Source organism: Rhipicephalus microplus, chromosome X, assembly GCF_043290135.1.
Source record: "Rhipicephalus microplus isolate Deutch F79 chromosome X, USDA_Rmic, whole genome shotgun sequence".
Classification (NCBI taxonomy): Eukaryota; Metazoa; Arthropoda; class Arachnida; order Ixodida; family Ixodidae; genus Rhipicephalus; species Rhipicephalus microplus.
In genome coordinates, this window is record NC_134710.1 from 226,590,949 (window position 1) to 226,607,221 (window position 16,273).

The window sequence follows — 16,273 nt, forward strand, 5'->3', positions numbered from 1 at the left end:
GCTGTCTTGACAAAGAGTCTTCTTGCCCCCCCGTCCCTTTTGTTCTTGGTTTGATCACTGACATCGCCCCATTCGTATCTGTTCTCTTTGTACCAGTATTATTTTTAGGAGAATTTTTTTTTTTAATATCGAAAACCAGAAGTATCAGTGATCTGTTGAGGAACCTTCAAGCCAGTGTCGCTTACTGCCTTTTGCCTTTACTTCTTTTACTGTTTGCTAATGGTTTACTCACTGCGAGAGTGGTGCTTTTGATGTTTTAGATGCGTATATTGCCAGTACAAATAGTTTTTCACTTTAGAGTAGCTAATTTTATTCTTTAGTGTTCAAATATTTATCAGGTCCAATTAAATATGATTTAAATGTATGCAGTACATCTCAAGGGCCATTATGTCGACTAGCCCAAACAGAACAAAGTTGACAAGATGATACAAAAAAGTAATTATATATTTGTCTTCATACACAGTCAAGTTTTCTTTGTAGTTGGTGAAAAATTCGCCAACTGCGAACTGTTCTCAGAAACCTGAGAAAGCTCGATGATATGACTAGGTAGATGACAATTTTGTCTCTTGTGCAGTGTGGTGACAAATGGTACTTGCATATCTGCATTGTAACAAATGCACGTAATAGATAGCACAGTTCCAATAATAAAGGAAGCCTCTGTACGTCTCCTTTCCGAAATTCATGGCTTGGTGTGCCTGCTTGTATGGTCTTTCACCAGTAGAGCGTGCTTCACTATTGCACTAGCTCCATGATCAGCCCACTCTTGCGAGCATGCCAGCTTTGCGGTCAATTTCACAGCAAAATCTGCCTAAAGTCAAAATGAGTGTGTCACGGGTGAAATGCTCAAGAGTCTCCATGTCTAGCGTTTTGTGCTTAGCAGGCACTAAATACTTCAGTGAGTGCCTAACCTCTTCTTTATGATATTTTTGCCAGATGGAGGGCCTAAAGCGAGAGATAGCGTCTGCCCTTCAAGATAGAGATCGTGCACTCAAAGAGCTGAGCGACCTACGAGAGAAGCAAGCGGAGTGCAACCAACAATCTAGTTCAGAGGATGCTAGCCGAGCTGAGGCAGCGCGCAAAGACTCATTGCCATCCTCCTTGGCAGATGCTGAGCAAACTAATCAAGAAATGGAAAACCTTCGTCGTAACATGGAACGTCTGCAGGTGGAGCTGGCTGGTGAGCATTAACAAATCTAATGCTACCCATTTGCTTGCCACGTTTTTCCCCTCATGATTCTCTCCCAAAAGGTCGTAGTGTAGCAAGTAGGTCAATCAAGTAGTCTATACTTATTATTATGCTTAAAAATTGTGAATAATTTAAATTTGAATTGAAGCAAATTCAAATGCATGAATATTTATTCAAATATTTGAAGTGTTTGAATATTCACACAAGCCTAATTATGTCACTTGATGGGCAAACAGTATTGGACAGGCACTGGTGAGGGGCACCGAAATTGTGTTTTGAAATGTAGCGAATACCACACCACGGCACTGTGGTATTCGCCAAATGTCATTGCCGTGAACTTCGACTTGAATTGGCGAGCTTGTTTAAAGGTGTTAAAAAGGGGGGGGGGGGGGGGGCAGAGGCTGTTTACTGGCTTTTTAAAAATGCTTTGTGTTGTTCTGTGGACATAAAGTTAATCGTATTTATTTGAATCTTGGCTGATAGTTTTTTTCAGGTTACTTAAACTCCAGGGTTGGCTTAGATTCAAGAATTTTGAAAAACACGCCATTTTTCATTGAGAAAAGTGGTGCACAACTAGCGCCATCTAGGCGGTATTGTAGCAGTTCGTAACTGAGCCAACATCTGGCTTAAAAGTACACACATGAAACCACTATTTTGATCGTTGTGGTGAGTGTTCAGGCCGGTGTGTAGTGTAGCTCAATGGTGCCAAACAGGCGGTGTCATTATAGTGCTGCTTATAAAAGGAAAGTTGTCCTAGCTGCGGAGTCATCATCCAACGGTTAAGCCGGGCAGGACTTTGAAGTGGATGAAAAAAATGTGCATTGCTGGAGGGGCTGCTGCTGCAGCGTAGGACGATATCCCAATAACTTTGACTGTGCGCTCTTTTAAGAAGTGCGCCATATCCAATATGCCTGATGGCACCAAGGATTGCGCACTGTTTGAAGACAGCAACTAAGAAGTCAGTGACGAGGGAAGCAGTGATGACGAGTCAAAATAAGTGCAGCATCAGCAAGCGTGGACTCTGTTAAAATGCTAATAACTATAAGTAGCACAAAAAAATAATGACACACAAAACAGGATTAGTGGCTGTGTTTGGAGAGTTATTTGCACCATAAACCAACTACTTTGTTTCATCTTTATATTCAATAAATATTATCTTTTTGTAAACGCTGTCTTTGCTGTTTTGGTCGGCCTACATTCGAGGTAGTTTTTTTTTTTTTTGAAACTTCAGACTTTCAGAGGTTAGCTTAGACTCGAGTAAATACAGTAAACAATTTAATACATTTTACTATTTTACGTAAGCTTCTAGGCATTTGTTTACTTTCTTTTACTGGGCTTGCAGCAATGATGAAAACCCTTTCTTAAGCATGTGACACTGACAGTTATTTTTGTAAGTTAGAGACAAGTTTCATAACGTAAGCTTTGGCATTCATCAAATGCCTATGAACTCAACTGGTCAGGAAAGCCTATGCCCAAAGCCAAAGCCTTGATGTGGAGACTTGTCCAGATGTTGGCGATAAACAGAGGTACTTCCCTTGTTCGCTCAGCATCCGAAATTATCATTGCATGCCCCCTTGTATTGTCCGTAGTCTGTTGAATGTGTATGGTGCTGCCTAATTTTGAATTTATTTTCGTGTGCAGAGGCACAGCAGGAGGCTGAAGTGTGCAAACGACGCAGAGATTGGGCTTTCAGCGAGCGAGACAAGATAGTCCTAGAGCGCGAGAGTATCCGCAGCCTGTGTGACAAGCTACGGCGCGAGCGGGACAGGGCTGTTAGTGACTTAGCTGAAGCTCTCAGGGACTCGGATGACATCAAGCGTCAGCGCAATGAAGCATCCAAGGAACTCAAGGAGCTCAAGTGAGCTTCATCTTTCTTTCATTTGTTGAAGGGAAACTGAACTGGTTTCCGAAAAAATTGAAATATAAGAGCTCTTTTCATAGTTTTTAACATCTTAAACACGAAATCAATGTGAAACTTGATAGGGCTCAACAAGAACTGTGTTATTAAATAAGCAAAAAACACTGAGCCAACTCTACTAGACACCTAGCTTGCATCCATCATTGATGGAGTGTCCCATGATGACAATTTATAGGTCCGCTACATTAGCCACAGCCACAGCTTCTTACCAGTGAAGGAAATGCTTTGCTTGGTGCGTTGGTTCATGCTGGAATAAATTTGAGGGCAATAGAACGAGACACATGAAGAGCGCTGCGTAGTCCTCTTCTTGTGTTTCATCCTTTTGCGCTCAATTCTATTCCAGTGTCTGACCAGGCACTATGATGACCTCCTGATGTTTTGCATTAGTATTTAGGTACTGCCATCAGCGGCACATCAACAAAGAGGGAAGTAGAGAATGAGGGAACGATGTTTGCAAGTGAACAGGAGAAGGGGTGTACAGTAGGCCATCAATAATTCAAACCCAAGCAGACCCCAGGATTTTGTTTGACTTATAAGAATCTCGAGTTTTCAGAAATTCTCATAAACATGACACTGGAAAACATACCAACTAGTGGTGTGATGTTTAGTATTGTTTCTCAGGGCTGGAGCAACATCATAGACAGCTCTGCATGACTGCCAGTAAAGTTTTGAGACATTGGCAATCATACTGGTATTTGTTATTATGCAGCACATGCGTGCGTGTGCAGTTAAGAGAGAAAATTAGCTGGGTCTTGTGACAGCTGCAAGGCTCGTTCTAATCTTTATAGGCTTTTCCGTATTATACTGGTGTGCATTGCGAAAGTGACTAAGTTTTTGGCATACTGTAGACCACGGTCAGTCCATCTGAGCTTTCTTTCCTTCCTCGGTAAGAATGTGATTTTTGGTGCACATGGTTTGGCTTGTTTGGCCACGTTGTAGGCCGACAATTGGCTTTATTTGTGAATGCTAGAGAAATAAAAATGCAAATGTCAGCTTGAAGCACGAAAGGCAGCAGTTTTTTAAGGCATGGACAAGCAAATAGTTTAAATGAACTGGATTTGCGTAGTGGCACAGCTTGAATTAAGTGGCTCTGAAACACATTAAAAACATCGCAGGCCAACTGAACTCACCGCTTGTAGCTTTGATGCCAAGTGTGAAAACTCTTTTTTGTTTGCTGGTGTCATGTAGCACACTATGTTTTTAAAAGCCTGTAGCTGACCAATAATCCTTTGCATATTAGCTTAAGGCATTGAGTCTGCCAGAAGAATCTCTTGATCAATTCCCCTTCCTTCATTTATAGCTGTGGTCTTGTTCCAGCAGACTTGGTGTCTTCAGGTAGTGTGCGAGGCATTATTTAATAATAGTGGTCAGCTACCAGCTCATTGAAAGATCACATGCTATGCAATACCAAATAGCAATGCACAGTGTTCTGCGCTCGCTGTCATGACTATGAGGGGCACTGACTAACATTCCCAGGTTTACATGCACAGAAATTCCCAATAAAGTGGGTGGGAGGATGACCGCTGTTTCACCTCAATCAGTAGATCATCGGATGTCTTATCGGAAGGCTTTAGGCCATAGGTCGGCACTTTGAGAGACTACTCACTCATACTCACTCATCACAATTTTTTCAGCCTTCACCCTCACTCACGTTCATACTCACGTCTACTCCCACTCATAGGCCCTCACTGACGTTCATACTCACGCCTACTCACACTCAAAGTCCGCACTCACGTTCATACTCACTCCTTGTCACACTCGGAGTACTCACTCATGTTCATACTCACTCCTACTTACACTCATGAGTACTCACTCACGTTCAAACTCACTTCTGCTCACACTGAAAGTACTAAGTCACGTTCATACTCATTCTTACTCATACTCATGAGTACTCACTCACGTTCATACTCACTTATACTCATACTCAGAGTACTCACTCAGGTTCATACTCACTCCTACTCACACTCATGAGTACTCACTCATGTTCAAACTTACGCCAACTTACACTCTAGGCCCTCACTCACGTTCATACCCATGACTACTCACACTGATGAGTACTAACTCATTTCATACTCACGACTACTCACACTTGTTAGTACTCACTCACGTTAATACTCACGCCAGCTAGCACTCATAGGCCCTCACTCAGGTTCATACTCACGACTACTCACGCTGATGAGTACTCACTCATGTTCATACTTACGCCTACTCACAGTCACTCGCGTTCATACTCACACCTACTGACACTCATTGTTCATGGCTCACGTTCATACTCACGACTACTCACACTCTTAGAGAAACACGGACTGCTGGGCGAGTTGGTAGTTCATTTTAACTGAGGTGCGTGAAAAATTGAAGTACAAAAGGAAGACACCTCGAGACAGCACGCCGTGTCCAGGTGTCTCCTTTTTGTACTTCAATTTTTAGTGCACCTTGATTAAGACTCATAGTTACTCACTCACCTTCATACTCACTCCTGCTTAAGATCATAGGCACTCACTCACCTCCGCACTCACATAAGAATTCACCTTCATACTTACGCCTACCCATACTCAGGCGCACTCACTCACGTACATTTACATTCACATACTCATCATTATCACAGCAGGACAAAGGCCTCTCCCCTGTTCCGCCAGTAAACTCGGTCATTTGCTTGCTGTTGCCACTTCATACCCGCAAACTTCTTAATTTCATCTGCCCATTAAACTTTGTCTCCCCTTTTTCCGCTTTCCTTCTCTTGGAATCTACAAAATAACAGGCAGAAAACGAAAGTAACGAACAACAACAACGAAAGAAAACAGCGCTTCGAGATAGGTGGCAGTGCACTTGAAGTTGGAAAAGGTATATACGTCTACTTAGGACAGGTAGTACCTGCGGAGCCGAGCCACGAGACTGAAGTAAGTAGAAGAATATTAGTGGGATGGAGAAGATTCACCAAGCATTCTCAGCTCATGGCTGGTAGATTGTCACTATCTCCTCAAGACGAAGGTTTATAATAGCTGCATCTTGCCGGTACTTACCTACTGAGCAGAAACCTGGAGGCTTACAAAGAGGGTTCAGCTTAAATTGAAGACGACGCAGAGAGCGATGGAAAGGAAAATAGTAGTTGTAACCTTAAGAGTCAAGAAGAGAGCAGGGTGGATCAGGGAACAAACCGGCGTTAAGGATATCATAGTTGAAATCAAGAAGAGGAAATGGACATGGGCTGGGCATGTAGCGCGTAGGCATTATAACAGCTGGTCATTAAGCATTACTGACCGGATTTCCAGAGAAAGCAAACGGGTTAGGGGGAGACAGTAAGTTAGGTGGGCAGATGAGATTAAGAAGTTTGCGGGTATAAATTAGCAGCAGCTAGCACAGGACCGGGTTAACTGGTGGAACATGGGAGAGGCCTTTGTCCTGCAGTGGGCCTTGTCAGGCCGATGATGAATATTAACATTGAAGTAGCGTTACGTGTACTCAGGTTACCCAAGAAACAATCGAGCTAAACAATTGTCACTTTCTTTAACGGTTGGTAGGCTCCGCAAACAGGCAATGACTAAGTGCAATTACGACGCACCTTCACATTCATTTGTGTGCCATGACGCGTAGGAGACGCTGAGACATCGTTTAGAATTTCAGTAATGTGTTACAAGCACTCAAAACGCACTTTCGTAGGCTACGACGCACGTGCGCGAAATAGAGACGCTCTCGACAGCTTCAGTATACTACACCGCTGCCGCTGTGATTACCCGCCAGAACCCAAGACGTTGCCATGCCATCCGGCTCGGCCGCTTCGTTCGTTCCACTGCCCCTAGCCCCTTCTGACTGCACTAGCGAGATAGGCGGGCGCCGGGGCTTCGGCCGCCACGTCGGCGCCACGGCCACCCAAGCCGCCCGGCCACTGGTAGGTGTTCTGTGGCCCGGCGCGAACGTCGAGACGGCGTCTCCCCTCTCTGCCTCGCCTTCGGATGGAACGCGTTGCGTACGGCAGTTTTGCATTCGAGAAATTGTGCGCATCTTCGGACATGTTTTCCTTTCTCTGTGGGTTGCGCTCATGTGGAGACTTTGTTGGCTCCGTGCCGGCACCGACGATTGCAGGGGACCTTGTTTATGGATCTGCGGACGCGGTTTACGTTCATTGGCAGTGTGCGTACGCAGGGTTATGGCAGACAGCCGAATGAAACGGTAATTAACGAGTTGCGTTATGCTTGTATTTGTACTAGCCCGCGTTATGTGAATGATAGAATAAATTATCAAGGGTAATTAGGCGCTTATTGCACATTGGGTCTGCACTGCTGAAGGCATAATAAGCCGCCTTTAGGTGTGGTTTGTCTTGCCTTTAATAAATTTTGCGTCAATAATCATGGTGCAGCGTGCGTCCACTCGCGCAAACGTGGAAAAAATATAGACCGTGTGGAGGACACATCAACGTACTAAATAAATATAATGATTTTATTATTATAGGTGATATAGCTCCAGGTGAATACTTAGTAGGGCATAGTAAGTATGTTGGAAATTGAATAAAATGAACATGCCTAGCAGGGAAAGTAAAGAACTTTGATTATGCAATTATGCAATAACGGCGGTGCGTGGTGCCGGGGCCGCCACCATGCACGTTTTTACCCTCGTTTGTGGTTGATGTTTCAGGGGTTTGTCTGCATCTGTGGTGACTTTCTGCTTAGTAATGGAATAGAGTGAGTGAACGGGGATCTGTGCATGGTATGCACAGTGATTCTATAGCGTACATAAGGTGATGATATTCCAAGGGCTCTAAAGCGTGACGGGGGAGGGAGTGGCAGAATGGCGGACGGAAATGCATATATTGCTAAAACAGATAAATTCACGTTTAACAGAGGAGCTGTTTTAAGGTTGGAGTAAGTCCGCGTAGTGTACGCCATGGTCTGCCGTCTGGTAACTCACGCGGGGAAAGCCACAAAGGACCGTTCGCCCTGTCAACCAGGCACTACACTTTCCTTGGTTGGAAAACACGGCGGAGGAAGAAAAACGGTTGGTAAGGAGCCTCAAAAAGCCTTGTTTGTTATTCAAAACAAGCCCACATCAACGTGTCCTGCAAATTTGTTACCGGTTGGCATGTTCCAAAAGTACAATTTTCAGGTTGTGTGTCACCCGGTATATGAGTCATGCCTCATGACAATACATAGTCTTGCAATGTCTGTTTGTTGTTTTGTTTTGTCTTTTTATTGTGTCTAAGTAAAGTTCTTATAGTGAAATATCTTTAAAGCTATTGCTACAGTTTCGTTTCCTCGGCTAATTGTTACGTCTTATTCTACACACTTCATTTTTCATGGCTGCTTTCAGTGAGTAGGAAAGACAACAGATCAAGTCACAAGTCTAACGCCTCCAGCGATCACCACGGTATCATTTATCCATAATGACCATAAATAAATATGGAATCTTCATGCAAATTTCTGCCATTTCTTTCGCAGCATTTGACACGCACATGGAAGTCGCACTTTATAGTTGGCTATGCTGACACACGTGTATATATGCGAGACATACCTTGACTGCTTAATTTAAAATCGCACAAAATCTTTTCGCACTTCGCATTTTACTCTGTCGAATAGCTCGGTGAGTTATTTGGATGTGTTTTGTTAAAATAATACCGAAATTGAGCTCTTTCTCTCTATGTTGCTCTTTTTGCAGTAATTATAGGCAGCACAGAAATTGTTATCGGACTTGCTCACAATGAATATTTCAATATTTTTAACAGTACTCGCGCAAAGCTAGTGCATGAGTCAGTTGAATAGCTTGAAATAGTTGTAGAACCAATTGCTACTTAGCGTGTGTCATTTGATGCACTCAGCAGAGTTACCGGCAAGTATTCTGACTCTATAAGCAGTGGTAACACGACCTTTCAGATAAGGGTTCGTACACTCTTCAGAATTTGTTCGAAAGCAGGTCAATAATTGCATGGTGTATATAGATTTCTTACGAGAATAGTTTCCGCCAATTCGAGCTTCGGTTACAAGTTCCCAGTGATTCCGCAGCCTCTGAGGCTAGAAATATGCCTTCACAAATTATTTTTGTTCGTCATCTATAGTTCAGTATCCACAGAAAGTGTTCGGCTGCTAAAAGGTGCGAAAACGAACACGGGCATACACTTCGCGTTAGGCCTGTTTTCCCGCGTATATAGTAGCAGCTTCTTCAACATAAGCTTTAGGTACGCTTTCAGCAACAAATCCACGCCACCGTTTTGTGAAAGTATTAGTTACGCTGCACAGACAGCAACCAAGCTCGGTGAGCATCTTCTTTAATGAACGAGCAATCGAAACCAACTAAAATTCAACCGTGCATCTTTTTTTTCTTTTTTCGAAAATAGCTATGTCATTCTCGCAATCCCGCTCAATACTTTCTCTCGAAACATACATTTTAACGAACAAGGCCGGAACCCCGTCTTGTAATAGGCACACGTTGTGCGCCAATGAAAGGAGAACTGACAAGTGACGCGCCGTTCCTTAAGCGCCGTACTATATCTGCGCCTCAAATTAGTTTTTATAAAGAAAATTTATTAAATTTATTTAGAGTGTCGGGGTGTTGTGCACGCTTAGGGAATTTTTTCAATGTTTGAGTGAGAGGACGCGCGCTGTGCCTTGAATATATCGCAGCAAATGTTATTAAGGCTGATAATAACTGCACTTCAAAGCGACATATTGTACCATCAGCAGTGCAGACGAAATCTGCATTCAGCAAACAAACGCCCTTGATGATTGATTGTATCACTCATATTACGACAGCACTGTAAAAAGATGCGCAAAGCGGTTTCAACTCGTCGATAGACAGTTTTAGCTCAACAGCCATGCGTGCGCAGGCTGCCCTTGGATTAACAGGCGCACGTATAGATGATTTCTAGGCGCACGTTGTCTGTGTCACGGAGCCTCCATCTACAATAAATATGCTCACAATAAAGAGTTAAATGACGTTACCAAGCATGCAGGCGGACATTTTTGCGGGGGGGAGGGGGGTGGGGTACGAGCCTGGTTTGCTACACCTTTGCTACGCCACTGCACGTTACGCTCATACGATAAGTAAATACGGCATGGGTCTGTGGTAGCGCTCCTCCTCTCCTGCTTGTTCTGCTTAAAGTGCGTCCTGGAATAGGTCTGAGGGTAAAAGTACTAGATATGCGAGAAGATGACTATACGAGCGCTCTTGTATTATTTCACTAAAGTACCTATCCTGATCGGCAGGTGTATCGTAAACAATGCGTAGGCTGACAGGCAACAATACGGCGTGACAACTTGCATAGTAGTTTTTTTTAAAGGCCTTCGTGGTGTTTGGATGCTTTTACTGGAGCTAGGAGCGCCGAAAGCACAACGAACGAGAGAGGAGGGGTGTACCGACTCTAATCTACCGAGTCCCGTACCGTATTTGCGCTCCGTACCTTCCTAACTTTCTAGTTTCCACAACTATTTCTCGAACGCAGTTCTACCAAACAAGCAGTGCACTCCAGAGACAGAGAGGAGGTGCCGTCGCCGCCGCGCCGAGACAGGTGCCGACGCAATCGTGTGCAGTGGCGCCAGGACACACAGGCACAGCATACCGTGACGAACGACGAACCAAAAGCATGCCACCAGCTGATAGATCTTTGTCGTATTCTACACGCCAGTGTTGCGGAATGGGTGCCTTCATTCCACTCCAATTCCGTTCCGGGGAATTAAAACTTGCCGCAATTCCATTCCTTTAAATTGCTCGGAACTAAAAAAACTTCGCCCATTCCCACTCCGGGAATGGCCAGGCTGTTCAATTCCATTCCTGTAATTCCTTAATGTCGAAAACGCATATTGACAGTTCTATTGAGTTAAGATTGAACGCCCCATAAAGCTGATGTCAACCGATGAAACAAAAACTGCAAAAAAATTTAAGCATTGCCATTTTTGGCCGTGTTGGTAAAAGGAACTCGAAAACACCTTGAGAGCCAACATATTGAGCGCATTGCTCTGTCGTCTGCCTTACGTTGTTTGTTAGCACTCTATATGTTTTAGAACGTTTATTTCTTGTGAACAAATATATACGCCTTGGAAGGGGAAGGATATCGCGAATCCGCGCCCGGGTCTATAGTTCAAGTTTGCATAAGCATGCAAAACACGTTACCAAGGTCTAGGGCTAGTAGCTTGATGACAAATCTCGCGCAATAGCTCACCCTGCTGATTGCTACCCTTAACTCAATTTTTGCGCGATCACTTTGCCCCCCCCCCCCCCCCCCATCTGATGTGGGATGGCTCCCCCAGCTTCCAAACTAACTGAAGGCTTTTACGTACAGGAAGCTTGCATGCCATAGTGCCCGTTATTTCCAACGTATTGAGGACGCCTTTGCGATGGTTACAAATATTCATCACACTCATAGTAACTCACTCATGTTCCTACTCGTTGCTACTCACACTCACAGCAATTCACTCACCTTCGCAGTCAAGTCTACTCCCACTCATGAGTACTCACCCACGTTTGTACTTACTCCTACTCACATTCATGAGCTCTCACTCACTCCTAATCACACTCATGAATACTCATTCATATTCATACTAACGAATACTCACACTCATCAGTACTCACTCATGTTTAAACTCACTTCTACTCACACTCTTGAGTACTCACTCACGTTCATACTCTCTCCTTCTCACACTCAGAGTACTCACTCACGTTCATACTCACTCCTACTCACACTCACAAGCTCTCACTCATTCCTACTCACACTGATGAATACTCACTCACGTTCATACTCACGGATACTCACACTGATGAGTGCTCACTCACGTTCAAATTCACATCTACTCACACTCATGAGTACTCACTCACATTCATACTCACTCAAACTCACACTCAAAGTACTCACTCACGTTCATACTCACTCTTACTCACATTCACAATACTCACTCACGTTCATAGTTAATTTTACTTGCGCTCAGAGTACTCACTCACATTCATACTCACTTATACTCACACTCAGAGTTGTCACTCACGTTCATACTCACTTCTGTTCACACTCAGAATACTCATTCACGTTCATACTCACTCCTACTTACACTCATGAGCACCCACTCACGTTCATACTCACTTCTACTCAAACTGAAAGTACTCATTCACGTCCATACTCACTCTTACTTATACTCATGAGTACTCACTCACGTTCTACTTACTCCTACTCATACTCATCAGTACTCACTCATACTCACACTCACCACATTCAAATGAGTATGAATGAGTGTGAGTAAGTGTACTCATGAGTGAGTATGCCGAGCTATGCTTTAGGCTGAATCTCTACCAGCGGCAAGTTGTCTTTTCGACCACTTTAATTTTTTTTAATTTATGTCTAAATTATTATGTTACAGCTTAAGACAATGAACGATGCCCCTACCTTTTCCTTGGCTTTATTTTCTGTTGGTTTCATTAGGTTGTACTGTGTACCAGGTGTTTTAATAAATGTGTCCACAACTCTTAGACCATGAGAAAAATGTGATATTTGCTCAGTAGTGACAGTAAAAGGGAAATGTGGTGCTAACTGCTCTAAAGTTATTCGCTAGCTAGAGGCATTAATTACACCAAAAGGTCTGGAAATTTAACTATCTTTATGATTAGTAAAGACAAGTGGTTGGGTTAAATGAGAGAATAGAAGCCCTTGCTGCGAAGAGCCTAAAGTCGAACTCCGCTACAACGAACGCCGCTTCAACGAAATTTCTGCTACAACGAAAAATTCACGATTTCCCATCAGTGGTCCACAGGAGTCAATGCATGAATATTGTCGCCACAACGAACACTTTTTCTTCGATCGTCCCGCTTCAACGAAATTTTACGATGCAATTCCAGGCTCAGATACTGATATCTATGCAGTAAAGCCAATCTCTAACTTTTCGGTGTATTTTCAAAGCCTGATGCGTCAACGAAGTCTAAACCACCAGAAATCGCCGCTAACCGACACTGTTCAGCAAGCATGGGCACCGCCATTGCTCGATAGCGATGGCAATGAGACTGCCCTGCTTTTGTTTTGCCACTGGCTTGCTTTTAGCCGCAGACACTCCGAAGCTGAAGCTCAGTCGCTCAGTTCATGGTTTTCTTCTCGCAGCTGCTGAGTGCAACCGCGACATGATGCCTTTTCCGATTGCGATGCTTATCATTATGTTTGCACTTGGCCAATGTGGTAACTAGTTAGAGCGGCTGTTCGTCCGCATTATCAATAAAATCAGTTAGCCACCAGTGATGAATGATAACAATGGCATTGAATAATGCAAAAGTCGCCGCTCCACAATTCCCTGCCTCCATCTTGGCGTTGTCGGATAATTTTGACGGCGTACAGCTGCTGGTGTTAACGTGTTAATGCAACTGTTTGGTTCATTTACGAAAGCGGTTTTAGTCATTGTTTCACCGTACTTTTCATCATGGCCTCGCTATGCATGGGTCAGAATCACGTTGTGACGCTGCTGGAACAGAATAGGAAGCAGTGGACATTTTTTTACTTTTGAGAATAAACATTTCTTTGTTTTGCTAGCTCAGATCAGCTTTATTTTTTTCGATTTCACTACAATGAAATTTTCACTTCAACGAAATTTTTTCTGCACCCCGTTAGTTTAGTTGTGGCGGGGTTCGACTGTATTGCCACTTTGAGGTTTCTAAACTGTGGTTATTATTAATTTTGGGGGGACTGAAGAAATTCGACCAATTTCAACAGTGTAACCAAAGTGCCTAAGAGTGCGATTGCCGTACTCTTTTGAGATGACTGTTTCCAGAAACAATTGCAGTGGTGCTAATGTTCTTCATTTTTAACCTATGTGCACTATGCATTATACCTACTATAACAAGCGAACCATGCATACCCATGTAGGGACTGAAGTCGATGGTTGATAATGTTGCGCTATCATTTCTGTAGACCATCAGTAAATGGAAATAACTGCTGATAAAACAGAACAACTCAATTTTTCTCATTGCTGTTCATCTCTTGGGAAATGAAACTTCTATTAAGCAGAATGCATTTTCCTGCTACCTTGTGGTTCCGATTAAGAATTTTTCTGGATGCACTACAATGATATTAGCTGTGCCCTGAGTGCAGAAGTGGATTACTAGTAGAGTGTGGATGACTATAGAGTTTAGATGACTTCGTATCAACGTATAGAACCAGAAAAAAAAAAGAAATAGTTCAATATTATTATCATAATTAGAGCTTCCCTGAATAATGTCACAATATTTAGTGAAGCCTTACATTAAATTTTTTGGGAAATGTTTAGGTTTTGCTGTAAAAAACTAGGTAATGCCTGTTTCTTTATGCATGAGATTTCGTTACTTTGCAGAGTTATTTAATATTCTATAAAGTCAACTCATAATATATTGCTTTATATGTCTTTGTTTTTGTGTTTACCAGGGAAAAAATTGAAGCCCAACTGGAGAAGGAATCAAGAATGAAGCAACTTAATTCAGTAGGCAATAATCATAGCAGAGACTCTGCCATCGACACGGATCTTCAGGAATGGGAGACTGAAATCAAGGAAGTCCATCTTGTGAGTCCGCCTTTTACATTTGAAATTGCAGTCGGTCACTTACGGAGAGCTTATAAGTAGTATGAGTAATGCTGATATTGCCAATGACGTGTGCAAAACAGAGGTGGCATACTGCATATCATATACGGTATGCCACCAGCAAAGCCCTTCATTGGCTATCAAAGGACTCAATAGTTGGTACAGGTTTTCTCTACACATATGGAACTTTGTGTGTAGAGTTAACCAGAAATTCTTATTTAAAAAAATTTTGTGGTTTTAATTTAAATTCAAAGCTGTGCTTGAATAAATATCATATACCATACTCATTTAGTGATCACATATTTTTTTTTTTTTTTAGTTATAAGGGGAATATTGTAGATCCAGCTGTATGGGGTGGGGAGACATTTTTTTTTGCAAATAATTTTTTTTGTGTCTGCTTCTATTAAACAACAGTAAAACCTTATTATTTTGAATTTGATCGGGCAAAAAAAAGTGTCAATTACAGAATGTCAAATTATCAATAGTATTGGAAAAATGATCAACAGATGTCTCACATCTAAACTTTTGTTTTCTGCATGAATATGCAAATTCTGTTCTTATTTTACATAAGGGCAGTGTAATAGCAGCAGTTTCTTGTCATCCTCTAAATTGGCCATCCTCTTAATCTATCGGAAATGTGCTCTGCATCATTCGTATGTCTGGTATGGCCCATAAAGTTTTTTAAATATACCCTAGAAGAAACTCTGGCACTAGTGTCTATGGGAGCTGCAACGTACGGTGCTTCAGCCAGCATGGGAATGATGGGTAGTACACTGATTTGTCTAATCTTCGTACTTTTGGCTTCGTGTGTGTTCGTGTGGCTTGAAGCTGTTTTCTCACGAAACGAAAATCGGCAAATGTTCAGTGGTTGTGCATCACCACCTTCATCTTTTAAGCTTACCATTTCAAAACGGGTCATGAAGTTCAAAAGGGTTTGTTCTTTCCTTGGAAACAAAACCAAAACACAGCAATAAACGAACCCACAAGTGCGATTCGTTGCCCGCAAGTACGAATACTAGGCAAATCCTTGTACTACCTATCATTTCCATGGTCGAACGATCGCAGAGCCAGAGTCCCCTCTAGGTAATTTTAGAAAACTCTATGGTAGATTGTCCATTGCAATGTAGTGGGCGAGTTTACAGCAGCATGTGCATTGCGGCTGAAACGCTCATCTTCAACAGCTTCTGCAATGTTTGAGTTTTGTGACGTTGTGCCGAGTCAGAAGGAAACTACCAAGTGCTGCACCTGTTGTGGAAGAAAACACAGTCTCTGCTAACGTAATGGTCAGTGTAGTTCTGAAGGAGTGTAGGCAGCCTATCCATATAGAGTTCAAATGAAACTTACGATGGCTGCGCCATGTTTGTGGCAGATAAAACCGTGATCGCTAGTGATGTGATCAGAGCGTCCAGACAGTTCCGAAGACGTCTGCTGAAAAATCTAACTACTTGTTGCGGCTTTCCTATCGTTACGATACAATCCGTGTAGTAATGACAAAGCCAGAACACTTTATGCCTGTGTGCTTTTACCACAATGTGTAACATTGCATTGGCTGCAGGCTTTCCAAAAGCGTGGTTACCTGTCATTTTGCTAGCAATCAAAGCTTCAGCGAGTATGGCAAATCAGTACTTTTTTTTTTACTCGGCGCACATGGACTGCATGGACGCT

The 16,273-nt window shown here is 42.9% G+C and overlaps 1 protein-coding gene across 4 annotated transcripts in view; it reads left to right on the forward strand.

The window, feature by feature from the left end:
* LOC119187510 (MAGUK family member discs large 5) overlaps window positions 1-16,273 on the forward strand; it is a 192,635-nt gene that overhangs the window by 37,319 nt on the left and 139,043 nt on the right. For all 4 annotated transcript variants that reach the window (XM_075878718.1, XM_037435647.2, XM_075878719.1 and 1 more), the window contains 3 exons: window positions 934-1,177; window positions 2,828-3,044; window positions 14,455-14,590. In XM_075878718.1, the coding sequence (XP_075734833.1) occupies window positions 934-1,177; window positions 2,828-3,044; window positions 14,455-14,590 (597 nt within the window). The remainder of the gene's footprint in view (window positions 1-933; window positions 1,178-2,827; window positions 3,045-14,454; window positions 14,591-16,273) is intronic.